Source organism: Furipterus horrens, unplaced genomic scaffold, assembly GCF_987537825.1.
Source record: "Furipterus horrens unplaced genomic scaffold, mFurHor1.1.pri manual_scaffold_11, whole genome shotgun sequence".
NCBI classification, from domain to species: domain Eukaryota; kingdom Metazoa; phylum Chordata; class Mammalia; order Chiroptera; family Furipteridae; genus Furipterus; species Furipterus horrens.
The window spans coordinates 19,648,355-19,674,075 of NW_028327181.1; the positions used below are offsets into that span (position 1 = coordinate 19,648,355).

General features: G+C 46.4%; 2 protein-coding genes across 2 annotated transcripts in view; one reads left to right on the forward strand and one right to left on the reverse strand.

The window, feature by feature from the left end:
- Nucleotides 1–1,486: 1,486 nt before the first annotated feature.
- On the reverse strand, nt 1,487–19,581 carry UFD1 (ubiquitin recognition factor in ER associated degradation 1). Its single transcript, XM_090292136.1, has 12 exons — nt 19,448–19,581; nt 16,251–16,383; nt 15,854–15,886; nt 12,990–13,111; nt 11,619–11,749; nt 10,033–10,105; nt 5,241–5,309; nt 4,292–4,357; nt 4,052–4,099; nt 3,155–3,243; nt 2,310–2,391; nt 1,487–1,610 (listed from the first exon to the last, which is right to left on the reverse strand). Exons 1-12 carry the CDS (start codon nt 19,448–19,450, stop codon nt 1,536–1,538), a joined length of 924 nt encoding a protein of 307 aa, XP_090148262.1. The 5' UTR covers nt 19,451–19,581; the 3' UTR covers nt 1,487–1,535.
- Nucleotides 19,582–20,267: 686 nt separating this feature from the next.
- CDC45 (cell division cycle 45) overlaps nt 20,268–25,721 on the forward strand; it is a 28,831-nt gene continuing 23,377 nt past the window's right edge. The window contains exons 1-5 of the mRNA XM_090291160.1: nt 20,268–20,339; nt 20,462–20,521; nt 21,535–21,627; nt 22,645–22,782; nt 24,174–24,329. Coding sequence (XP_090147286.1) covers nt 20,289–20,339; nt 20,462–20,521; nt 21,535–21,627; nt 22,645–22,782; nt 24,174–24,329 — 498 coding nt within the window. The 5' untranslated portion in view covers nt 20,268–20,288. The remainder of the gene's footprint in view (nt 20,340–20,461; nt 20,522–21,534; nt 21,628–22,644; nt 22,783–24,173; nt 24,330–25,721) is intronic.

Below are 25,721 nucleotides of genomic sequence, written 5' to 3' on the forward strand. Positions count from 1 at the left end.
TGTCTCCAGCAAAACAGGAGTCGTTTCATTGCATATACAGTAGATGATGCTTAGGGAAGACAAAAACCCGGGCCAGCTTATTAAGCATAAAATGACAATGTGTCAGGCACTGTGATCCTACTCACCAAGGGCTTCTACCTCTGCTAGTGAAACCGAGACCCCTGAAATGAAGGGTCACGTAGGTCACAGCAATGCTTCATGCCTTCTGAAACCACATTCACCACCAGCAGTGTCATTTTGGGTCACAGAACCCAGTCCTGGTCATCATGACAATCTTTAGTGCTCATTACTGAAGTTACATGGGTGGGCCCCGGAGTTACTGTCCTGGAGGGTATAGCCTATCCTCTTTTAAGTATTGGAAGAAGCCCTAGCCAGAAAGGATCCCTCCGCCTACAAGCAGGAGACCTGGTACAAGGGGGAGACCCTGCTGGGCCTGACCATCCTCACCCCAGCAGTCAGAAAACCTCATTTCTCCCTACATTGTCCAGGAGAAGCCCTGCAGAGAAGCTCTTTTCTAACAGTAGGATGGAAGAAGGAGCACCTGCAAGCAGGCCTTCCTCCAACTCCTGGTCAGCAGACCCACCATCAGTCCATGTTGGCACCTTATCAAATATTTAGAGGCAATCCAGGTTTTAGTCATTCCCTGTTTTTATTTGAAATTCTTTATTTAGAATTATTTTCAAAGGACAAAAAAGATTAAATTGTATTAACATGTCAAAAGTGCTCACTTTATAGAAAGTGAGGATCTGAGACCAATACAAAATAAAGATAGGCCAGCAGAACCTTGGATAATTTCATACTTTAAACTGGGAATGGGGAATAGGGAAAGAAAAAAGAGAACTGTTATCTTTAGCTTTTATTTATTCTAATATTCATATTTGTGCTTCACCATGAAGTTGTTTCTTTTTTCCTTCCCTATAGAATATATTCATTAAGGAGCCAGTTATTTCCAAATGAACTCTAAAAGTAGAAACGCTTTCAGATCAGGTTTTCCTTCTGAGGAATGGTTCTTTTGAAAAAAGAAAATATGTAAAATCAAAATAAAAACACCCATCCTCAAGTACTTAAATTGCAGCCAGAGTAATGGAATAACCACTATTTATAGAGCACAGATCTATTTAAACCACTTTTCTCTAAGCCAATAGCAATGTCTAAGCTATAGACCTGCAAAAAAAGAGGATAAATAAAAAAGAAAGAACACAAGTTGGAGCAATTCAATCCCCTCCATTGGTTTGTATCAGGAACTGGGGACTCTAGTTCTGCTGAGGCAGTGGGAGTGCTCCCAAGGGCTGAAAGCAAGAAGTGGTGAAGAGGCCGCCTATGGCCCTCAGAGACGGCTTTCTCGTTCCGCAATCCAAGTACACAAGGTCCTGCTGTTTCACTTCCAGGTTAAATTCAACAATTCTTAGGTAACTAAACAAACCTAAAGTGACAGAGCATTCTCTGCGGTAGTCTCACCCCTGTCAGAGCCAGTAACTAAAAGCCATTATGCTGCAACCGATCATTTTATTTTCCAATCCGCTAACAGTCCCAACTTATGGCTTTCTTCCCTTTTTACGCAATGACTGTCCTTCTCCAGAGAAAGCGACGAATCTGCCTCCAGCTTCATCCTGTGTTAGGATAAAATGCTATTTTCAGAAACTTCTTGGAGGTTTATAGAAAATGCTTTATTCTGTTACTCATGTATTATACCATCCACCCATTTTCCTTACTTCCACATTATTCATAAGAAATGTCTTTGAAATATAAATACAAATCATAATCAACTAAGCTGAAAACACAACCACACAATCACAACTATGTGTCTATCACAGCCTTTTATTCTCAGGAGGAATGTATATCCTTTTGCAGAAGCATCAGATTTTCGATGTTAAAAATACACCCCCAAAAGAAAAATGACCTGTAACTCCACCACTCAAAAATGACATTTCTAGTCAATTTTCTGTATATGCTTATGTAAATTATTTTCATACTTAATCCCCAAGTTTCAAGTCAATGAATTTCTTATCTAGTACATTCTAAAACCTACAGAGAATTTCATCCCATGGGAGAGGCAATCCTCTACTATCGGATGTCACTTCCAGGTTTGCAGTATTTTAAATTGCTGGGGTGAGTAGCTTAACATGTTTGCACACAGCTCTGTTATTCCCTAGAAGTTGAATTCCTCAGTAAGCTATTCTCCAACCAGCAGAAAGAGGGCTTGTTTTTCTGAACCCTCAAAAACAGCAGACATCTTTTATGTGCTTGTATTACTAGTCAGTTCTATCACTAGAAAATAAAACTTCTCCTTACTCATGAAATACACTCACCTCTTCAACCTTTTTGACCAGTGGACGTGAATTTCTGATGAAAGTAATCTTACCAAGTTTAAATTCATAATTGGGAATTCCTCTGTAAAGACAGAAGACAAGAAATGTTAGTTCCAGGGGAAAAAAGACTCAAATTCACTTTTGACAATTAAGAGGAAGGCAAGCCAGAGATGATGAGTATCCTCCTGGCGAGTCTCATTCTGGGGTATGAGGCTGTACCCACCCTGGCCTTGGGCCACCCTCTGGTTCTCCCTAGCAACCCTCCAGGAGAGGACCAGCAGGCAACTGGGTCAGGGGTCTTCAGACTTGGGGCCTCGCCTGCCGTGAGAGGTCATCTGGAAGCTTGGAAATCTTTCATCAAATCTGTCCTCCAGCTTCATGGATCACCCTGGAAGGGGTACACTTGCACTAAACTCATTTCACTCCTTCAGAAAGTGGGAAAAAAACCCATTTCTAGCATTCTCCTTTTGCTCTAACACACAGTAGAGAGGTGTCGTATCTTGTCCCTGCCACCACCGTGACAGCCACCAGGCAAGGAATCTGCTCTTAAGTCCCTGGATCAAACAACAAAAAAGCATCTCACTGAGACAGCTCCTGCCTCCTGCTTGAAGGGACTTAAGATACTGTGACTTGATGAAGTCACAAAACAGAAAAATAGATTACTAGTCTCCCAAGGAGAGCAGATGGGGGTGAGGGGTGGCAGGGATTCATCTACCCAGCTAGTCTCTTTGATTCAGGCTTTGTCTCCAGTGCAGGAGTGAGCCTGCTCACCCCAGAGGTCTGGCATAGACCCTCCCTAGATGGTGATAAAACATCAGGCTGGAGCAGATACAGGGCAGACTCACCTTTTAATGTCTCCAGGCTTGATTGGGGAGGGGCTGGGCTCTACACCTTTCTTCTTCCCATCCAGTCTATTCCCGGAGCCAGAGAAGGCCTAGACAGGCAAGCAGGGGAGTGTGGATGTACCGAGCCCCAAAAGAGTGAGCACATGCACGCCTTTTGCTGAGACCGCTGCAGGGGGATGCTACCCAGTCTCCCTCAGGAACGAAGCCCTCACTCCTAGCTGCTGAAGTACGGGCAGCTGAGAATTCTCTGCCCAGCCCCTCCACTGCTGTGAGCTGAAGAGCCTACTGGCCCCAGAGCAGCCACCCCCCGGAGGCACCCAGTAGCCAATGACAGGCTGAAAGGTCTGGCCCTGGCCTCTGCAGGACCACCCAGTTTAGGACCCTGTGGGTAGGCTAAGACCTTCCTTGCATCTGCCCCACAGCTCAATTTTCCAGTTCTGCCTCCTCCACTGCCTCCCGGTGTACCAGTGCCCTCACACCAGCCATCTCCACTCTTTTCCCAGGGAGCCTGGCTGGCGGCAGTGCTGAAGGGTCATGTTACAATTTACTTTCAAGCAGTGTAGGCAGAAAGAGGACATGTTCTCAGAGATAAAGCAAAGGTGGTCACATTGGTGAATCTAAGTGGAGGATGTATGTGTATCCATTATACTATTTTAACTTTTTGGTAGGTTAGAATGTTAAAAAGAAGAAAATGTGGTTGCCTTACTGATTTGTTAGAAGGATTCCATACGAAAGTGGATGTCAAGTGCCATGTAACTGATGAAGTGGCAGACACATGTGTGTACAGATCCCCAGAAGCCCAATCCCTGCTGAGGTCCATGGAGTGTTACAGAGTGGCTGGAGGAGCAGACGGCACGACAGTAGCATAGGAAGTAAAACACGGGGCCTGGTACTCACTCGGAAGCCCAGCTCTCCAGCATAGCTGCTATGGTCAGCTTCTCCTTCCTGACAGGGGACAGAAAATGGGAGATAGGTTCTCAGCAGGGACACTCCAAATTTTCCCTGACTTTTATTGCTGTCTCGGCACCCAAACAGTTGGGACACCTCCTGGCAGCAGGGTTGGAAGAAAGGCAGGGAATGTGGCTACGATGGCACCAGTAGAGGCCAAACATGGGCTGGCAGAGGGGAGAAACTTACAGTCGACTCCTCATGCTGGACTTGTCTTTCTGGTTCTTTGTAGCCCAGCGGAGCATCAAAATCTACCTGTGTTCCCAAGATGAAAGGTAAAATTGTGAGACATGGTGGCACTCAGACTTCCTTTGCTTTTCTGTTTGTAATTAAAACAACTCTAGATTTACATGCAGTTGTAAGAAATAACACAGAAGGATGCCCTGAACACTTTGCCCAGTTTTCCCGATGGTGACATTTTTACAAAACTATAGTACAGTAGCATCACCAGGATATTGACATCTACACTATTCAGAATTCCTCAGTTTTACAAGAACTCACTGTGTGTGTAGGTTCTCACAATGTTATCACTAGTGTAGGTCTCTGCATCCGTGCCCAGTCAAGACACTGAACAGTTCCAACAACACAGGATCCCTTCATGTTGTACTTGTGAGTCTACACCCACACATTTGCTGGTGGCCTTCTCCACCACCCAGAGCCCCTTGCAACCACGACTCTGACCTCTTTTTCTGAAGTGTTGTCATTTCAAGAATGTTATAAAAATGGAATCACTGTGCAACCATTTGGGATTGGCATTATTTTTTTTCCCTCAGCATCATTCTTTGGAAAGCCACTTGGCTTTTCTGTGTCCCAACAGTCCTTCCTACTCAGGAGCTGAGTAGCCTTCCTTAGCCTTTTTTTTTTAAAAATTGAGCTTCCATAGCTTTTAAGAAGATTCATTCCCTGGCAGGTCTGAGATGCCAGTGGATTTAGCCATCTCAGAACTGGAGGCAACTCTGCCACCTCCACTGGCTTTGAGGAGGATCACAAGGTCAGCAGCCTCCTCATGATGTTCTGGTAGCATTTTCAAGCTCTCTCACTGTGACAGTGACACCCTCCTGGGGCACTGGCATGCAGGGGCTATGAAATGCTTGTCTCCCCCAGGCCTGAATGTGTTGTAAACAGCAAAGCCACTCACATTCATGTCACACTCGATGATGGACACAGCCTTGTCGGGCTTGGTCTCCATCACCCGCAGTTCATATATCTGTGGGAAGAACAAAGAAATCAGTTGGATAGTTTCACGGCAGCACTGGGAGTTGTTCATCATTCATGTTACTGTGACTTCCTACCAGGAGCTTGCAGACACCTCATTCACCCTCACGACACCCTCCTCAGCCACACCTCTTGCTGCGACAATGAGGTTATGGGGTGGACTGCCTTGGTCCCTGCCCATCACTCAAAAGAAGCTATTTCTCAAAAGTGGTTCAAATCAGACAAGGGATTTCTGAATTGCAAAAGAGTCTCATAACCTTTATCCCAGACAGTACACTCCTAGGAATTTATTCTTTTTCTCCTTAACCTTACCCAAGGGTATGCTTTATTAATTTTAGAAAGGCAGAAGGAAGAGGTGAGGGGTGTAAAGGGAGATGGAGGGGGAGAGAGAGAGACACAGAGAGAGAGAGAGAGAACGAGAGAGAGAAGGGAGAAACATCGATAGATTGTCTCCCATTTGTGCCCCAACTGGGGACTGAACCCACAACCTAGGTATATGCCCTGATCCCACAACATTTTGGTGTATGGTTCAATGCTCCAACCAATAGAGCCACCCAGCCAGGGCAGAAATTTATTCTAAATAAATAATTAGCTTAAATACACAAAGAGAAAATTCTTAGAATGCTCATTCCAACATTGCTAAGAATAGTATATAGCCAGTTTTGCCCTGGCTGGTTTGGCTCAGTGGATTGAGCGTCGGCCTGCGAGCTAAGTGTCGCTGGTTCGATCTTCCAGTCAGGGTACATCAGAGAAGGAAAACTCTGACTCCAAAAAACCTCCGCTGCCTTGTGGCAGACCTCTTCAGGGGAAAGGCTAAGGGAGTAAACCCCGACAGAAAATCCGGAGCCGGAGTCCCTAAGGCGGTTTGACGTTGTAGTCAACACCGGCAACTCCTGCGGCGCACCTGAAGCCAAGCTGTATTGACTCCGTCTTTCCCTTGGACCCTTCAGCTGCGAAGAGAGGGGGGGTCTGCTGCTTGGGCAACAGCAGACCCTCCATATCACTCTGCCCAGGCTCTGTAGCTTCAGCTTCACTGGAGAGGACACTCCAGCGTCATCACAAGATGTCGATTTAACACGGGAGGAGACAGATACCGTGTCACTCCCGAGTCGGACTGCACAGCCATTCTCGGCGGTGCAGATAGACTCTTAAGAAGCTACACCACAAGATGGAGGCTTAGACGGACACGCTAGGTCTCCCTCTACAACTATAGTGGAATACAACTACTTCAAAACAAAGGATAACTAGAAATTCCAGAAAATAAAGCTACACGGAAGCCCAACATATGAAGTTATAAACCAGCGGTGCCATTTGGGCAGGTAAGAGTTAAAGAAGGCAAAGCTGTTTGCGGAGCTGCGGAGCGGCGGGGCGGGGCGGCGAAAAATCCTGGAGGCAATCAAGCCCCTGGCGTGCCCGACTCCGGCGCTGGGGAGCAGCCGCAGCATCGCCTTGAACAGTGAGGCCCAGGGGGGCGGGAGGACGGATCCCGGTCTCCTAGCTGAATAACTGTGTGAATCCATCTTGGACCCCCGCCCCCACAGAAAGCACCACAGGGCTGCGAAATAGGTCGCGGACAGGCAGGCGCCGGCGGTCGCTGATTTGTGACGCGTACGTAGGCACTGCCCCCTGCCCCCGACAGCCGGCCCAGGAAAACAAAACGCATCTGTCAAAATGTGGCAGACAAATATAGAGATCCCGGTGGCACAACTCACCAGACAGCAGATAGAGAACCTGACAGATGAACAGATAAGAAACCTGTCAGAGGCTCAGTTCTGGGCCATTGTTATCAGGTGGCTTACAGAATTCACAAAAGAGCAGGAAAAAGATATGAAAGAAGCGAAAAACTTTCATAACGAAAGGAACAAAACCACATACGAGACAGATGGTGAGGAATCCAGAGTCCATTTCAACAAACTGGAATATGGAGAAGGAACAAGCAGTCAACCAATGCAGCGAGAGGAAATGGCAAGCAACAATGAGAGGATCAGAAACCTCTGGGACAGCTATAAAAGGCCCAACATAAGAATCATTGGTTTGCCAGAGAATGAGGAAGATGAACTAGAACTTGAAAAATTGAGTGAAAATATAATAAAGGAGAACTTCCCAGACTTGGGGAAGGGAATAGACTTGCAGGTCCAGGAAGCAAGGAGAGTTCCCAAGAGACTGGACCCAGGGAGAACCACTCCAAGACACATTATAATCAAAATGTCAAAAATTAAAGATAAAGAGAGAATCTTAAAAGCAGCAAGAGAGAAGAAAAGAATTATGTACAAAGGGGTCCCAATTAGACTATCAGCTGACTTCTCAAGGGAAACCCTACAGACAAGAAGGGACTGGCAAGAAATATTCAAAGTAATGAAAATCCAAAACCTACAACCACGAATACTCTATCCAGCGAAATTGTCATTCAGAATAGAAGGACAGAGAAAGTGTTTCCAGGACAAAATAAAACTGAAAGAGTTCATTAGATCCAAACCACTGTTATATGAGAAGTTAAAGGGACTGGTTTAAAAAACAGAAGCTAGGGAGATGAAACAAAGGCAAACGAAACAGGCAACGAGAGTGGAAAAGGAACTGTGGGTAAGGGAAACATAGTGGGGGGAGGCCAACAGGGAGGGGGAGTGGGGAGAGGGAGGGAGATGATATAGGAATTGGGGATCATGGTAGGAGGGAATGGAATAGACGGAGAGAGGTTGGGAGGAACTGTAAGCACAAATAATGGACATAATCTAAAAGGGGGGGACAACTGGAGGGAGAGGGCCACCGGGTGGAGGGGAGCAGAGGGAAGGGAAAGTGGCACAAATGTAATATTTTAATCAATAAAACACATTAAATCTGAAAAAAAAAAAAAAAAAAAAAAAAAGAAGCTACACCATCGTCTCTCGAGACGGACGGCTGCCGACGACGACGAGTATATAGCCAAAATTTAGTCATGCATAAATTATAGTCACCAGTGGAAACAATGCAGTCAGAAGAAAATAAATTTAAAACCAGTTATATTGCTGTGTCTAGGATAGTCTCACATATGTAAAAACATACATTAAAAACACCCAGAGGATAGGAACTAAAAGTAGCTGGATCTGTTTTTTTCAGCATTACTTTAGGTTATTTTGACCTTGAGCATGCCTTGTTTTGGTAATGAACAGCCCAGATAGTCCCATCGTTTAAAAAACCCAAACATGAAGAAGAAAAGTCACCGAAGTGAGAAGGCTCAATGTGCTGTGTCTGTTTTAAGTGTCTCCATTATTTAACAGAGATATTCTTAAAAACATCCTATGTTTCTTGTGAGTCCACCAATACATTAATAACCTAGGTTTTATCCTGATTTAACAGGGTTTTACCAGAAGGACCCTTTAGAGTATCTAGTCTTCCATGCTTTATGTAGCTCATCTTCCCCTTCAGTTCAAAAATTTAATCAATTTAGTGTTACTACCTTAATATTAAGAACAATAACACTGTCTACCTGTAATTAATTATGAAAGCTTATGAAAGTCAGTTAAAGTATACAGTGCCTAAAATGTTCCCCACAAGGCTAAAAGCAAAAGGATTACTTCTTAGTTTTATAGAAAAGTGTGATTGAAAACCTCCAAAATTGAAAAGTAAGGAAATCTCAATATCAGATGTTGCAAACAGAAGGAAATTGCTGTAGAACACACTGGATCCCTACACTGACACCAAGGGAGTAACTGTCTTCTCGATCCTGGAGGAAGGGACTGGCTGAACCACAAGCTCTTCTTGTTCATGGCTATGAGGGCCCCAGTTCCCGACGGGACAGGAGAGTGTGTGAAGGAGCTAAAATCTGGCCTCAGGGAAAGGTACACCAGGGCCATGGTCCCTCCTGAGCAACTAGGCAGTCCACCTTGACAGCAAGTATGTGAGGCTTAATCATGGTCACTGTCACAGTGGACAAAGGGTATCCACATCACTGTTCCATGCCTGTGTTAGGATGGCCTATCAACAGGACTAGCAACTATTACATCTTCCCTCAGACAAGTTGCCATGGATAATGAGTAAGTGGATACTGTCTTGAACTAGTGGGAAATCATCTGTCCCTATGCATAAAATGAATGAGAAATGGAGGATGAAATATAGTATTTCACTTTACAGCTAAATTGTCTAGATCCAGGTACCTAAGAAGCATTGAAACATGGATGTGTTCAGACCTGAAAAACTTGAATCAAATCACAAAAGACAAGCCCAGAGGACCTAAAAGAAAACCAAAGCTAAAGAAAAGAGAAGGAAGAGGACGTGGGCTCCCATGAAGAGAGGTGCCCTCAGGTGGCACTATCATTAGGGGGTCCAGGCTCTGCTTCCAGGTGCCCCATAGCACTAGCAGCACACTGCAGGGAAATCTCCAGGAGGGGCTGTATGCTTCCAAGGGAGGAAATCACAAGGACAAGGACCCAGACTGGCTCGTTTCTGTGACCCAACAGCCTAGCAAAGAGTTTATCTCAGATTTTAGGAGCAATGCAGACCTTTCTAACTGAGGCACAATTGGCAGGCTCGCCACCATGATACAGGGATGTGTGATTAATAACAATGTTAAGCTCATTCACTTATAAATGTAATCAATCACCAAAACATAGTTGCTGAATGATTAGTAAAGGGCTCTAAAGAGCAAAGAATAGGCAGCAATTCGCTGACAAAAATGAGGTACAACAAATCGATGCTTATTTCTCTCCAGGCCCCGAAGGCCCCGTGGCCAACACGCTCACCTTCTCATTGTAGTTGATGGCAATCACATCCCCAGTGGTCAGACAGGCAAAGTTTCTCAATGCGTTTTCTAATCTGCAGACACACGTTGTCAAGGCATAAACATAAATTGTGGCTCCAGAATACACCACCATGAAATGGTACATCCCAGAGAGGATCTTAAGAGTCTGAGGGAGAAAGAGCCAGGCCGTTTAGGTTCACTTCTCTTGGTCACACAGTCTTCCAGGGTGACATCCACTTTGTAAAAAGGGCCTTGTGTGGGATGCCACCTCTGTACATCTGAAATGCATGCTGCAGGAGTGCCCTGCCCTCGGCTCCTCCTGACGACCCCTGAGCTGTCAAACCCAATCCACTGGGCCTCTGAGGATGAAAATGGCTCCGGCATCACTGCTCTGTGTGCCTTCCACACTCTCTGCTCTATGCCAACTGCATTTATCTGAACTGTCAGCCAGACCAGGGAGCACTGGGTTGACTCTCAGCCCTTTCTCCACAGACTAACAAGTTAACTACGGGAGAAACTGCTTCTGAAGGCAATCCAGTAAGTACACAATACATGTAAAAATTCAGAGAAAATCAGGAGGGGCTATGATCACAGAGGCAGGCCCCACTCCTAGGCACTGAGAGCCAGACAAGCACCCCCAAGCAAAGATCTGAAGGACCAGGTAACTAGACTTTGCCACAGGACACTGTCCTGTCTGCAGGACAGGAAGCCTCCACCACTGACTGCCATGAGCAAAACCCAGCACCTCTGCATGTCCAGGATCTGGCTGCAAGGGGCTCAACAGGCCAGTCCACAGACACTGTTAGTGGGCAGCTCACCATGGCCCACCCATATCTAGGACATGGCTGGCAGCAGCCTGCTCCTGAGCTGCCTGGGGAGAGTGTGCAGGGGGGCAGGTGGAGGCAGCTTTTCTTTTACTATGGACTTATCTGTGTTTTTTTCAAACATGCATTTTTAAAAACAAATAGGTGATAGAGTGACCACTCTGTAACTTAAATCTCAACCAGCCAAACTGGGGGCTCCAAGCTATTATAGTACACACACAGCTCACCCCTCAACCACACTGGTCACTCCTTAAATTATAAACACACGTCTGGCTTATGTTCAGAGGATAACGTACCCCTCACCCCCCCCCCCCCCAAATTCACTAGAACCTAAAACCTTTGCTTTCCTCTTGTTGAGGAAAGTTACTAAGTCAATGTTCCCCACTGGTTTGGAATGAAAAGCCCTAAGCTTGGGTGAAAAGGGGAGGTTAAGTGGGAAGTTCATGGGCACTAGTGCCTCAAAGTGGATGGGGACTGAAAGGCAGATCAGTTGGCCCCCTTCTACCAGAACACACTGGGTTTTGTGCTAGGTGTCATAATCCAGTTGAAGGAAGGATTCCACTTTGCCCACAAGGAAGTATACAAAGAGTCCAGAAGAGGCCCGCAGAGCGTCTAGCACACGTGTCAGATCCAGGTCCAGGAGCCGTGGCAGATATGCTGGTTGAATGTCATTATTCTCCAATCACAATAAGTATATGCTCCCAAAAGTAGGCACACATTCAAAAAAGTGCCCAGAAGAACCCTTTTTAACTCAAAAAGATACACTGCTTTGGGGTTGGTGATGTCCAGGAAGTCAGGGCTCTGAGGCTGAAATTTGGAGTATGTGGCCACTTGAAGGTTGACACTTTCCACCTGAACCAGGCCCCCTTCTTCCAGCAGCAAATTCTGCATCATCTAAAGGAAAAAGAAGGATACATGAGGCTCCTGGAAATCAAATGGCCAGCAGGACTGTCACCGACTCAAACACTGGGCAGGCTGAAGCCTGACATTCAGGTGGCCTCTTCCTTGGGACCCTGTTCCAGACTGACTCACCCTGTAGAAGCCCGGGAGCCTGAGGTGGGATGGAGCCAGCCAATCAGCCGACAGAATGCTTATTCATGGAGGCTGACTCAGTGGGAGCAGCTGAGAAACCCCAGGCAACCACCTACTCTTTCTGAGAGCTGGAAGGCCAGCTCAGGAAGAGGTGAGCCGGTAGCTCCTTGCTACCTAAACAGGTATCCCAGGGGATATGATGTTTCTCAGTGAAAAGATTCAATTAATTTTCTGGTCTAGAGTAGTCTAAGAACCTAGACAAGGGGCCACCAAGTCTGTGGGTTGGAGAGAGAACCTTTGAGGGCCAGTGTATCCCAGTATCACCACCTCCTCTCTCACCTCTACAGAGGGGCTATGGAGGGGTCTCTGTAGATCCAGAGTGGCCTCTGTAAGTTGTCACTGCCCGATACTTCAGCCACCCACAGTGCTCTACTAGATGAGCAGAAGAAGGCCTCCAACCCAGGAGGAGGACCTCCAGACACGCAGGAGAACTACGCACTGAGAGGCAAGTGCTGGGAATGGCAAGTGAGCAAGAAAGCAAGTTGGGTCTAAGATTAAGAGATGCCCATGGGATTGAGATTGGGAAACATCACAAGAGAGGCCAGGCAGCAGGTGTGATGGATTGCAGATGTCCTGTGGGGGAGAGGCTGGCCCTGCCTAGCACTTGGGGAAGGATGAAAGCATAAGTGCTCTAGAAAGGGTTTGTTTTCATGGCAACAAAGTCACATGTTTTAAAAAGACTCAAGTTATAGGCAAGAGGGTACATACACATTGCAACAGAACTGGGGGAGAAACTACTAAATATGGGGAGAAAATGTATAAAATCTAAAATTCTGTACTTATACCATTTCAAAAATACTCCTGCTCCATTATCTTTAAAAAACTTTACCCAGAAGATCAAAGGTAAATGGCATGGCCGTGGCATCTAGGCTACCAGCTGAGCAACCATCAAAGAAAAGCCTAGTTAGAATGCCCTCTCTCACTTTTATTCTGAGGGAAAGACACTTGCATATGCTTTGGGGAGGTGGGATGATCCCTCCCTGAGGTCCTACCGCTAAGACAGGTTCACAGACTCTGCAGAGACTGGGAGGGCCCCACTTACCCAGTGAGGCAGGTAGCAGATACCCTCATCAGCCACAAATTCCAGCACACCGCAGTGCGTCATGCGGTCCGAGTTCTTGTTGGTCAGCTTGAAGAGCATGGGGTAGGTGATGTTGAGTCGGCCTACAAACAAGAAAGGCTATGTGACAAGGCTTCTGCAAGGGAGAGAAACCCTGTTCCCCAACATGCTCCCCTAGAAAGCGGCCTTCTGGGCACCCACCATGGCTGCACACAGCCTTGACCCCCAAAGCAGGCACTCGGACCCACTTGGTGCTTAGTCCTTCAGTGTCTGCCCACCCACTGGACCCCACATTCTCATTTCCTGTGATATCATAGAACTTGGCCCAGAACTCGGAAATGTTCGGTGACTCAGGTTCTCAGTGGCAGCTTATACTTGTGATTTTTTGAAATTCCAGTTTTAAAAAGTGGCATGTTCACTCATTTACTTGCAAATAATTTTAAGTGCCAATCATGTGCTAGACAAAACTGTCACCTTCAAAATTTTCTAGTGAACAAACTGAGAAAAAAACAAGTGTACCCAGATGCAATGGTGGTATGGGAAGGGTGGGGCAGGAGGAAGCAGGGCTCCGTGAGGATGTCCTCCAGTCGAGTCATGGTGGGAAGGCCAGGAAGGGAATCCCAGGCAGAGGAAGCAGCCTGAGCAAAGGCATGGAGGGCAGGGGAGCCAAGCCAGTTCTGGAATGGCTGACTGGGGCACAGGGACAGGGTATGAAGCGAGGCTGGGTGAGACACCATGTAGGGTGACAGACACCAGTCAGCAGTGTAGGCTCTCAGCAGGGTCATGGCACAGTCCATACCCTCTAAGGATGAGGCCAGAGGGCCACGGACAGGCAAAAGGATTGCTGGCGTGCTGACCCAGAAGCACAGGGGACACAAAAAGGAGCTAGCAACAGGGAGGAAAACCCAGGAAAGTCTAGGACTGGGACAAACTGAAATAGTGACAGTGTTTGTCACGTGCCAGGCCCTCAATTAGTCTTCCCATTACCCCTTTTATCTACAGCGAACTAAAGCACTCCCAGGTTCAGCAACATGCCCAGGATCCATGGCCCAGAAGTGGTCAACATTGGGATTCAACCCAGGCTACTGGCTCAAGTCTGGGGCTTAAAACCACTGAAGCCCACTTTAGCCTGTTGATTTAGAAAAACATGGCCACAGAAGTTTCATTCAGCAGTCAGGAGGTATGGTAGGCTCCATCTGGGATCTCCCTAAAAAGTCTGGTAAAGCAGACCAAGTAACGAGCTTGGGCACGACACCACAGGGAGCAAAGGAGAGCCTCCAGAAGCGGCTCCTCACTGCAGAGGCAGTGGTGGATATGGGTGTTTCCCCCATCACAAGGGTGACTTGAATGCTGACAGTACGTAGCCAAGGGCCCAAAAGCCAGGCCTTTAGGCCGTAGGACCCCTCCCAGCTTCAAAGCCATGGGAAGGAAATGAAGTCAAGTCAGGGTTCAAGACTCTTGTGGCTGGAAGAAAACCCTGTGTTCCTCATCTGTTGGTTTTCGAACTGCATTTTGTAATTTAGAGAAATGCCTTGGGGCTCCAAGAAGTCTGCACTTGCTCACTTTCTCCAGCCTGAGCAGCAATCCTCTTTATAAATTAGGACTCCCTGTAAGATACCGTTTGGACAGTTTCTCCCACTACTTAAAAGGTTTGAAGAACACTAATCTAAACCCCACTGTCCCAATCCCAGAGTTTCTTCTCAGATACTTGTGCCAAGGGTCACATTGATGCTCAGCTGCTGGGTCAGCTCGAATGGAACGGCAGGCTCTCTGGGGGGCCTGGCCTCTCCTGTTATTACAGGGACCTGTCTGAGGGATATGAACCTCTCAACTCTTATCCACCCAGTGGCTGAGCTGAGGCCAGGATTAAAGGATTCCTCTGGGTGTGGCCATGGCTGCGCTTGGCATTAGTGAAGCCCTGATGGCTAAAGGCTACCACCTCATGCCTTCGGATGGGTGTTATATGGGTTTAGGCTGTTGATACATCACAGGGCACCATCTAGGAGGAGGTACTCCTGCCACACAGCAGCTCTGGTGGACAGGTACTGTGTGTCCCTGTCTAAAGATGAGGCCACTGAAGTTCAGAGAGGCCAAGTCACTAGTTTAGAGCTAGGCCAGGCAAGGTGCAAAGTCCAAGCCAGAGTGACACCAGAGCTGGCACTCTTTTTCTAGGTGTACTGAACACCAAGTATGGACGCTCCTGCTGGTGGCCTCCACGTCTCCTGCTTCAGACGGGAGCAATTCACACCAGAAAACCACTAAATCTCAAAAGGCAATAACTGTGCCTGTGGTCAGGGTTTTGCGTACAAGTGGAGTGGGGCCCGGGCATGAGGTCTCCAAATTGCTCCAAGGGATTAGGGGGTCGAGGGACAGAGGTAGGAGCCAGTGAGAGGAACAGCTTCTGGGATGAAAGCTGACAGGCTACGGATGTATCATACTAGAACAGAGGGGGGTAGAAATAAGGGCCTGGATTGAGGAAAGATGCTTGGGGAAAAGATGAGAGCCCTGTCGCATAGCATCCACTTGGGAGCCAACCATCGTCCTCAAGAGAAAACCTGGTAAACCCAGCCAACAGCAACAGCAGCTGCCCAGGCCGTGTGATAAGCACTGGTGCTTGAACCTTCCTTTGGTACTGATGGGATCAGAGACATGGAGTCAGGGGAGATCCCCTTCACAGAGGAGGGACCTGGAGCTGAATATTCACTGGCCCCCAGGGCTACCTCACAGGGCCATCTGTGGCCTCAGCTCTCCCAGCCCAGCATGCATATTCCAGGTACAATTCCTGGCCAGATGTGGCATCCATCTTTATATTACCTCAGTTCTCAAGTCATGCAGAAAATACTTACTGAGTTGATCGAGGGCTGAGGGCGGCATAATTACTGTGGAAAGAACATTTTTAAAATATTAGAAAATAAAAATTAAAAGGACAGAGTAAAAGCCCAAATGCAGTTTCTGTTATATCTTTAAAAAGTATTAAATGATACTTATATGGTAGCCAGAATTTAATTATAATCTTTCAAAAAGAATTTTACTTGCTGTAATTTATTCTGGGGAACCAAATGGCTATTAGCTATAAACCTAATTGGATATGGGCGTCCCCCCCGCCCCCAAAATCTGGGTAAAGCAATATTTTCACTGTAAGTAGCTACTGTTACACATGCAAAATAAGCAGTGTTGACGATTATAAGCATTGCAGGCTGAGGGCAGGAAAAGTTACTATTCAAAATAAAAACAAGCACATACTCTTCCCGCCTTTCTCCACATCTGACCTGTCATTAGGCCCTGCAAGCATGGACACGGAGAAGCAGCGGTACTGCGTGGAGAAGCGGTTCTGGAAGACCCGAGGAATCGGGTGGTCAAACATGTTGAAAGAGAACTAGAAGGAGAAAAGAGATGCCAGAGTTAGAACAGAAGAAAGGTACATTTCAACTCATCAAAAGCCAAAACAGACCAGGGTAGTTCAGCGGTTCTCAGCCTGTGGGTTGTGACCCCTTTAGGGATCAAATGACCCTTTCACAGGGGTCGCCTAAGACCATTGGAAAACACATATATAATTACATATTGTTTTTGTGATTAATCACTATGCTTTAATTATGTTCAATTTGCAACAATGAAAATACATCCTGCATATCAGATATTTACATTACGATTCATAACAGTAGCAAAATTACAGTTATGAAGTAGCAATGAAAATAATTTTATGGTTGGGGGTCACCTCAACATGAGGAGCTGTATTAAAGGGTCACGGCATTAGGAAGGTTGAGAACCACTGGGGTAGTTAATGCTGCTAAACACTGTCAAAGAACAAGATGGCACTGAACTTCTAAAGGACCATAGCAGTCTGCCTGAAGCACTTTCTGGTAGCACAGTAATTCTTAAATCTGTTTCCACCTTTCCGCCATGCCCAGTCTGTCCCTCCAATCTAGTCTCCACCATTTTTAGATGGTATGATCTTACTAAAATAACTGGGCACATTAAGCCTGTCCTTAATCTCTTTCAGGCACGCCCCCCTCCTCATATACACACCCTGTGATCCAGGTAGGACCTCCACACACCCCTGGGACTGGTTACTGAAGGACCCACAATCTCCTACACCTGCCATCCCCTCATCTCCCTACACCCCCAGCCTGGGCTGGTTCCTTTGCCCAGTATACTTCTCTTCTCCTTATTTAAAAAAACACATCTATTTATTGAGTACCCACTATCTGCCAGGCTCTGATGTAAGCACTATGATGTCGTTTACTAACAAAACAGATACAATCTCTGCCCTGGAGCTGACATTCAAGACAAGGGAAATAAGCAAAAGAAAATGCCTGCATTCAGGTGAAAAGTGCTCTGAGGACAAAAGAGGTTAGAGGACAAAGAGGTCCTGGGAATGCTATTTTAAGTGGGTGGTCAGGAAGGAACCCCACAGAGTTCTGAACACCTGGAGAGGGAGCCAAGCAGAAAAACACCTCTTCCCCTAGTTTCCATGACCATCCTTTCCTTTCTCCGGGAGCCTTTCCTGCTCTGCCTAGGGTCAGAGCTGGTGCTCCACCAATGTGCTCTCATGTTGTACCATGGTACTCCTTCCCTCCTGTTAATAAGCCAAGACATGGTGCCATCAAGGTAAGAACCCAACTCTTAAAGTTGTGGATTACGATGAGGCTTAGAAAACATGTTACACAGCAACCTGGGGCCTTCTCAAAATAGTGCAATTATTATGAGGTTTCAAAAAAAAAAAAAGCATAACAGGGTATATATCCAAAAGAATTGAAAGCGGGGTCTTGAGGAGATATCCGTACACCCATGCTCACAGCTGCACTATTCACAATAGTGAAGAGTGGAAATGGAGCTGTCCACTGATGGATGAATAGATAAAGAAAATGTAGTGTATACATACAATGGAATATTGTTCAGTGTATGTTTCACTTTATATGAGACCCCACGAGCAGTCAAATTCATAGAGACAAAAAGTATAATGTTGGTTTCCGGGGGCTGGGGGAAGGGGGAAATGGAGAAATCCTTAATGCGGACGTATATAGTTTCAGTTTTGCAAGATGAGAAAGTTCTGCAGACCCATTACACACGTTATTCAACTGTTTGCTTAAAAACTTTTTTTTTACCACAAGTTTTTAAAAAGCCTGAAAATAGACACATATTTCTTGATTTGATTCCAAATATACATTAAGTGGAGGGAAAGCCATCTACTGATAAGATCGTTTACTAGCAATTCCAAAATTAGTAAGCTGAATCAGCATCTTCCTAAATTGCTATTATAGCATGCTCCTGCTCAAAATCTCAAAATGGTTCTTCACGCCCTGTGTTCTACTAGATGTTTTCAAAACGTTGACTCTCTTCTTTTAATTAACAGAACTCTGTTCAACACAATCTTGGCTAGAAGCCTAACAAATGGAAGTGTTTCTGGATGAAAGAAGGAAGGAGTGGGGGCCTTCCTGAGTCCCTCTCACTGCATCACCACATCTAAACCCATACCAATCTGCCTTCAGTCCACCCAGAAACCTGCCTTTCGGTCCCTCCCGGCTCCTCCACACCCCAAATCCTACTTTCCTTTGTAAGTCCAATGCCTAGCATATTGCCTACCACGTATCAGGTATTCAATGTCTCTTATGCGGATGAACTTGAGAATAGAAGTATGATTCGACACCGACACACTCAGGATAAACTCTAATAATCATTCCTTGTTTTTACAAAAATGAACAAGTGATACGGAGGCCATGCTGTGTACAGGAGTAATTAGACTGAGCTTTGCAGCCAGACAGACTTGGTTTCAAATTTCCACTCCCCATTTTTTGACCTAAACTGTCTAGCTCTTTGAACTTTACTTTTCTGGGGATGGTTATAAAACGATAGTTGTCACCCTTGCCTCCAAGGCACTGTAGGGATTAGAGAAGATAAGGTGTAATGAGGGACTGCAGGTGTTAAAAAACAAAAAGCTGTGTAACAGGAAAAGCGCTAGGAAATATTAGTTATTACTGGTATCTTTACTGAATCACTTAAAAAGCTAAAGACATGATTATTACCCAGGCATGACCAGGAGAAACTGGGCTCAAGGAATTGGGGCAAGAACGGAGCGTTCCTGCTCACAGGAATGTTCTCCCCATGCATTCTTCCTCAGAAGTTCCAGATTCTGCTCCCCATCCCAACAACCTTTCCATTAATTTGGCGTTTATGGAAGTCTGTTACGTGTCTACCACTTGCGAACTCCGTGGGTGGACACAAACATGGAAGGAGCTCAAGTCCAACTGAGAAGAAATGCGAACCACGTCCCGACCCACGACCGTTCGTAGTCAGGGGTACAGCTCTAGCCTTAAGGCTCCCCGGACGCGCCGACGGGCCTTACTCAGGCCCGGTGACTCGGCATCTCCTCAGCCGTTCTGTCCGCCCCGCCGGGCCCCAACCCCGGCCCCAGCTCCCAGCCCCTGCCCCGCCGCACTCACCATGATGGCGCCTCTGACACACAGATGTCGCTAGGTCCAGAGAACGTTACGACCCTAGTCCGCCAACTCTCTCCCCTCACAACCACCACCACCGCAGCCCCTTGGCTCGGAAGTCCTGGGAGGTTCACCGGAAGTGCCGGACTTCAGTTCCGGGGGGAGGTGCTGAGAACAGAGCTCGGTGGCAAAAAGATACAAAGCCGGGCAAAGGGGCCTGGGTTTAAAGTTTCTCCTGAAAGAACACTAAAGTACCCTTTCGAACTTGTGTCCCCTTTATAGGAATTTAAAAAATTATTTAAAATTACATTTTGATAGCATCCCCCTCTAGAATAATTTACTAGGTCTCATTTTCCTTACTGACTACACTACCCAGGATGCACTAGACCTTCTGGTCTTTGCTGCAGCCTTGGAGAGCTGGAACGGAAGTAAGCTACACATCCGCCTTTGAACTAGACCAAGGGCCGATTGAAATCATTGAACTAACGCCTTCGTTAGATGTATAAATATATTTAATTTTCCCTGGAGTTCCAGTAGAGGAGTAATAGACTTCTCTGCCCAAAGTAAAGATGTCCACCGACTGTGGGGGGTTTTTGGGCAAATAGGAGTCGGAATGGCAATCTGTTTGCGTCCTGCTTGATGAGGGCCAGTATTTTCCAGCGGTGAATGGCGGAGCCCTACAGCTGCCACAATGTGAACCAATCATAGTGGAAGAAAGGCGGGAACTAAGTAGCTATTGGTTGGTCTATGGACCAATTGGAAGAACGCTGATTTGGCGGGAGTCTTGACCCCCGCCGGGGTTCTCGGAGTCTTAAGTGCCAGCTCAGAGTGTTCGGCCACCGTGGTCATGTTTGTGTCCGATTTCCGCAAAGAGTTCTACGAGGTGGTCCAGAACCAGGTGACTCCCTTTCTTGAGCCCCGAGGCTTTTCGCGGGGAAGGGATGAAAGGCAGCGGCTGTGGAAGGCTGGGAGGGGCTCGGGTTCGGGGCGCTGCGCTCAGGTATCCTCTTCTCCTGACAGAGGGTCCTTCTCTTCGTGGCTTCGGACGTGGATGCTCTGTGCGCTTGCAAGATCCTTCAGGTGAGCACTGAGGACCCGGGGAGGGTGGGACTGGGCAAGATGTGAGGGTGCAGCGTGAGCCCGGGCGGGAGGTGCGGGGCATAGAGTTTGGAGGGAACTTGTTGGGGTGGAGAGCAGGGAGGGAGGTGAGGAGCAAGGGAAGGAACCCCTTCCCAGGTGAGAGCTCTGGTTGGGCGGGGGCCGGATCAACAACAACCGAAAGATTGGGAGAGGGACTCTTGAGAGGTCGCCTCTGGCAGGACAGTATTGGGTGGGTTAAAAAAGGATTAGGCAAAAGTCAGAGAGACTAATAAGTATTTTTGCAATAAACTACGCAAAAAATGACTGCATTAGAGAGAACTGTAGACCTGTAGTGACTTCTCAAACGTGGGGTTTGAAACAGAGGAATCTGTGACAATTGAGGACACAGTGGTACCATAAGCAATACTGGAAATACAGGATTCCTTAGCCTGTTATGAGAGGCCATTGGTTCGGTTTTGAATATGGTGCAATGGATGTTTACATGAGCTTTGATCAAGCCCTTGGTTCAGAAACTACTTCTAAGAAGACCTAAAAAGCTCTGACATGTGTGGCTCGGTTGGCATCATCCTGCAAAGCAAAAAGTCACACCCCATCAGGACGTAGGCCTGGGTTGCGGGATCCCTGGGTCAGGGAGCCGAGGAGAAGCAACCAGTTGGTGCTTCTTTCACACCTCGATGTTTCTCTCCTTCTCTTTGTCCTTCCCTTCTCCTCTCTCAAGGAATAAATAAATAAAATCTTAAAAAAAGAAGAAAAAGACCTAGAAATAAGATCAGCTTTTCGCCCAATGTTTTCCTTTGGTAATTTTTAACAAACTTTACAGAATAGTATAGTGAACACTCACATCCCCATCACCTAGTTTCCTCCATTAATATTTTACTAACCTTACTTTATCACATGTTATTTGTCTCTCAACTCATCTTATTTTTTTAAGTGCATCAACGTAAATTAAAAACATTCCAAATATGATAGGCTTTGGAATAATCTCTCTCCAGGCCCTGTTCCAGTGTGACCACGTACAGTATACGTTGGTTCCTGTTTCTGGGTGGCAAGAACTTGAAACCGCGTTTCTTGAACATAAAGAACAGGTATGTGAGATGTATTTTGGAACAATTAGGCTTTTATTTTTTTTCAAATGCTGTTTGTTATTTTAGTCTCAAATATATTAGGCAATATGGAAGAGAAAAAACAAGCTTTATGTTTGGGTCACTTACCCTCAAGTCTACAAAAACAAAAAAAGATAATAAATATGGATAGCCTCTAACTTTGAACTTGCGTTGCAGACGTTTTATTATAAGGTAATTGGAATTCAGCAGTTTGTCTTAGATATGGCCTAGTTAACACTCACTGATATTTTAGATTAGACTATTTTACATTATCTTTCCAAGAAAATGTGTTCTAGTTTCCAACTTGGAATCCAGAAACATAATTTAAAATAGAGGCCAGGATTCCTCTCACCTCTACATGGGGCTATAATGAGAGTTGGGATATCAGACCTCACAGGGAGGGGGCTGGAGTATGGAAGAGGGTCCTTGAAGTCTCTGGCCGTATGTAAGACTGTCTGGCAGAGGTAAAGAGCTCCTGTCATCATGGGAGGGACCTCAGCTAGTTCTTTATTTATAATAATGGGATGTAATAAGAACTTAATATTTAAGTGTCCATTAAGTATGTGCTACCCAAGATTTGCTAAAAAGTTAAGCCTATAGAATATTACTGGCATGGAAAGGCAGTTCATCACAGTAGAGTGATTGAGATCTGGAGAGGCCCAGTTACACCTTTGAAGTTTTGGTCTGCTCCTTATCAAATCCTTGGCCCCATGTGTGAGACTCGGGTGTGCTGAGCCTCTGCATGCTCTGGGGTTAAGTGGGGACAACCACAGGACCTACTTCACAGTGTTGTTATGGAAATGAAATAGTATATGGAGTATGTTATAGACTTGGCACAGGCCAGCTGTGGCCCTTCTGGAGCCCCTTTTCATCAGGGCCTTGCCAAGTGTCGGGTTTGGCGTGTTTCAGCAGAAGGACTCAGAGGCCTACCAAGTGTGCTGATGGTAAAGGGACCCTCTCCATGTGCTTAACGACACAATATGGGTTTTTTTTTCCCAGTTCCGTTATTTTATCCTCATAAACTGTGGAGCTAATGCAGACCTATTGGATATCCTTCAACCTGATGAAGACATCGTATTTTTTGTGTGTGACACCCATAGGCCAGTCAATGTTGTGAACGTGTACAATGATACCCAGGTACCTAGGCCTTTGGGGCCCATGCGTCTTCTGTGTTCTCCCATCTATCTTTCTGTTCCATTGTATGCCAGGGACAGCTTTACACTTGGTATCCTTAGCAAGACAAGAACCTGGTTTTGTCCATCTTTGATGAGAAACGTGACATGTAACTCTTGGAGTTGCTCAGAATGCATTTGTGGAATTTGCTCGACCTGAAAGGTGTAGGGACCAGAGCCCTGCATGTAGTCTGCCCTCGGAGCTCTGGCAAAGCCCAGCCTCATTAAATATTAAGGGATCTCAGAGGCATCTGTCCTGCTCATCCAGGGGGTGGCAGGAGGATCAGCAAGACAGTGGTGTGAAAGGCCACTGTTAGCCTAAAGTGTCTCGGCGGCACTTACTCTTTGAACTCCTGAGCAGCAAGTAGGGAGCCTGGTGCAGAGCAGCTACCTCACCTTTTTCTGAGTTGATCTTCTACCCACGTTAACAAAGTGTCAGCCTCGGAATTCTCAGGTGAAAGGCTTCTCCAAGAGAAATCAGCCTGCCTGGAGCTGCTTTTAGAGAAGAATTTTACTCACTTTGGGGTTGCACACCTTCGTGTCCTCTGTCAGAGGCCAAGTTGTGGGATGTTCATTTTGTTGGCCTGGTGTGTGCCATAAGGGAGTTTTTCGCCAGTAGCTCAGTGGATTGAGCGTCGGCCTGCGAGCTAAGTGTCGCTGGTTCGATCTTCCAGTCAGGGCACATCAGAGAAGGAAAACTCTGACTCCAAAAAACCTCCGCTGCCTTGCGGCATACCTCTTCAGGGGAAAGGCTAAGGGAGTAAACCCCGACAGAAAATCCGGAGCCGGAGTCCCTAAGGCGGTTTGACGTTGTAGTCAACACCGGCAACTCCTGCGGCGCACCTGAAGCCAAGCTGTATTGACTCCGTCTTTCCCTTGGACCCTTCAGCTGCGAAGAGAGGGGGGGGTCTGCTGCATGGGCAACAGCAGACCCTCCATATTACCCTGCCCAGGCTCTGTAGCTTCAGCGTCATCGCAAGATGTCGATTCAACACGGGAGGAGACAGATACCATGTCACTCTCGAGTCGGACTGCACAGCCATTCTCGGCGGTGCAGATAGACTCTTAAGAAGCTACACCATCGTCTCTCGAGACGGACGGCTGCCGAACAGTGGCTATAGGTAGTTCTCAAGTTTTTGTAACTTCTACATTCCAGCACCTCATGTAATGGAAATGAAAGTTTTAAATACCTGAAAAGTTTGAAATGACAAATTCTCAAATGTGGCTATTTGTATGTACGGAAAAGTTATGAGTCAGCCAATTAGGAAATAAGATTCTTCAAGAAATAAACATGTGATGAATAGGTTTTTTTGTAAGAGAGAGGAGAGACTTGATCGCACTGTGTTTTAATCTTAGATTAAGCTACTCATTAAACAAGATGATGACCTTGAAGTTCCTGCCTATGATGACATCTTTAGGGATGACGAGGAGGATGAAGAGCATTTGGAAAATGAAAAGGATGATGGGTCAGAGCCTTCTGAGAAGCGCACACGGTTGGAAGGGTTAGAAGAGGTGCGTTTGGGCTTCTCACAAGTCTGAAGAAACTTGTCTATCCCAGAGGTCAGAGGTTGGTCCAGTGTCTTCTGGGACCAGACATAGATGGGAGGTAGCAGGTGTGAGTGCTGTGTGCTGGCTGTGTGGCCTCAGGCAGATTACTGGACTTCTTTGAGGCACAGTTTCTTATCTGTACAATAGAATCCCATCAGGTGAAATGACACTTAGGACAGCTCAGCTGTACACGTAGACAGCAAATATTTATAAAAAGTGATACAGAGAAATGATAAATTGCCTAAGTGTCACCTCCCTTGCCCATGCCCTTCCAGAATTGCTCTCTGTGCCGTCCCCATGGAGGAGCAGCATGGGTCTCAGAGAAGCAGAGGGTGACTAGGTCATGGCAGTCTTTTCTTTCCCTAAGTTTAGCTTTTCATTTTTTGCTATGTAGTCCTCCTCATCAGTCTTCTGCTTCTTCATGTCAACATTGTCATCCTCATCATCTTCAGCTGCTCTTTTCTCTGTAGCTGCCTCAGCCACCTCATCTTCATCCTCTTCCTCACCACCACCTTCTTCCTCCTTCTTCTCCTCCTCCTCTTCCTCCCCTCCTTCTTACTCTTCTTCATCTACCAGGTACATTTTCAGCCCACCTTCTTTTTCCTCTCCTTTCAGGACACCAGTGACATGCATGGTAGTCTTTGGTTACAGTCCCACATGTCCCTGGGGCTCTTTTTGTCCCTCCAGGTCTATTTTCTCTCTCTTGCTCAGATTGGCTGGTTTCTATCATTGTGTCTGTTACTTCACTCCTGATTCTTTCCTCTGTCCCTTTACACTGCTCTTGCCCATTCACTGAGTTTATATTTCAGTCATTGTATTTTTAAGTTGTAAGTTTGTTTGTTTTTTTATATCTTCTCTTTCTTGCTGAGGCTTCCTATTTTTCACTTGCTTCAAGTATGTTCGTAATTGCTTATTGAAGTGTTTTTATGATGGCTACTCTAAAATCTTTGTCAGCTAATTCTGACATCTCTGTCATTTTGGTATTGGCATCTATGGATTTCCTTTTTTGTACTCAGTTTGTGTTTTCCTGGTCTTCACATGATGAGTGATTTTTCAAATGAAACTGGGACATTTTTGTATTATGTTATGAGACACTGGGTCTTATTTAGACCTATTGTTTTATCTGCTTTCTCTGACCCACTCTGGCAAAGGAGGAGGTGGGCAGCGTGGACTCTTCAGAGCCAGGTGGAGGTAAAAGTTTAGGTTCCCTCACTTGACCTTCCTTAACCTCTGAGGGGAGTGACTCCATATTACCACTGGGCAGGGAAAGTCTAGGCTCCCTACGTGGCCTGGTCTGACACCACCCCGGTGGGGATTTTGGGAAATGTTACAGGTAGAACAGCGGAGGTGTTACAG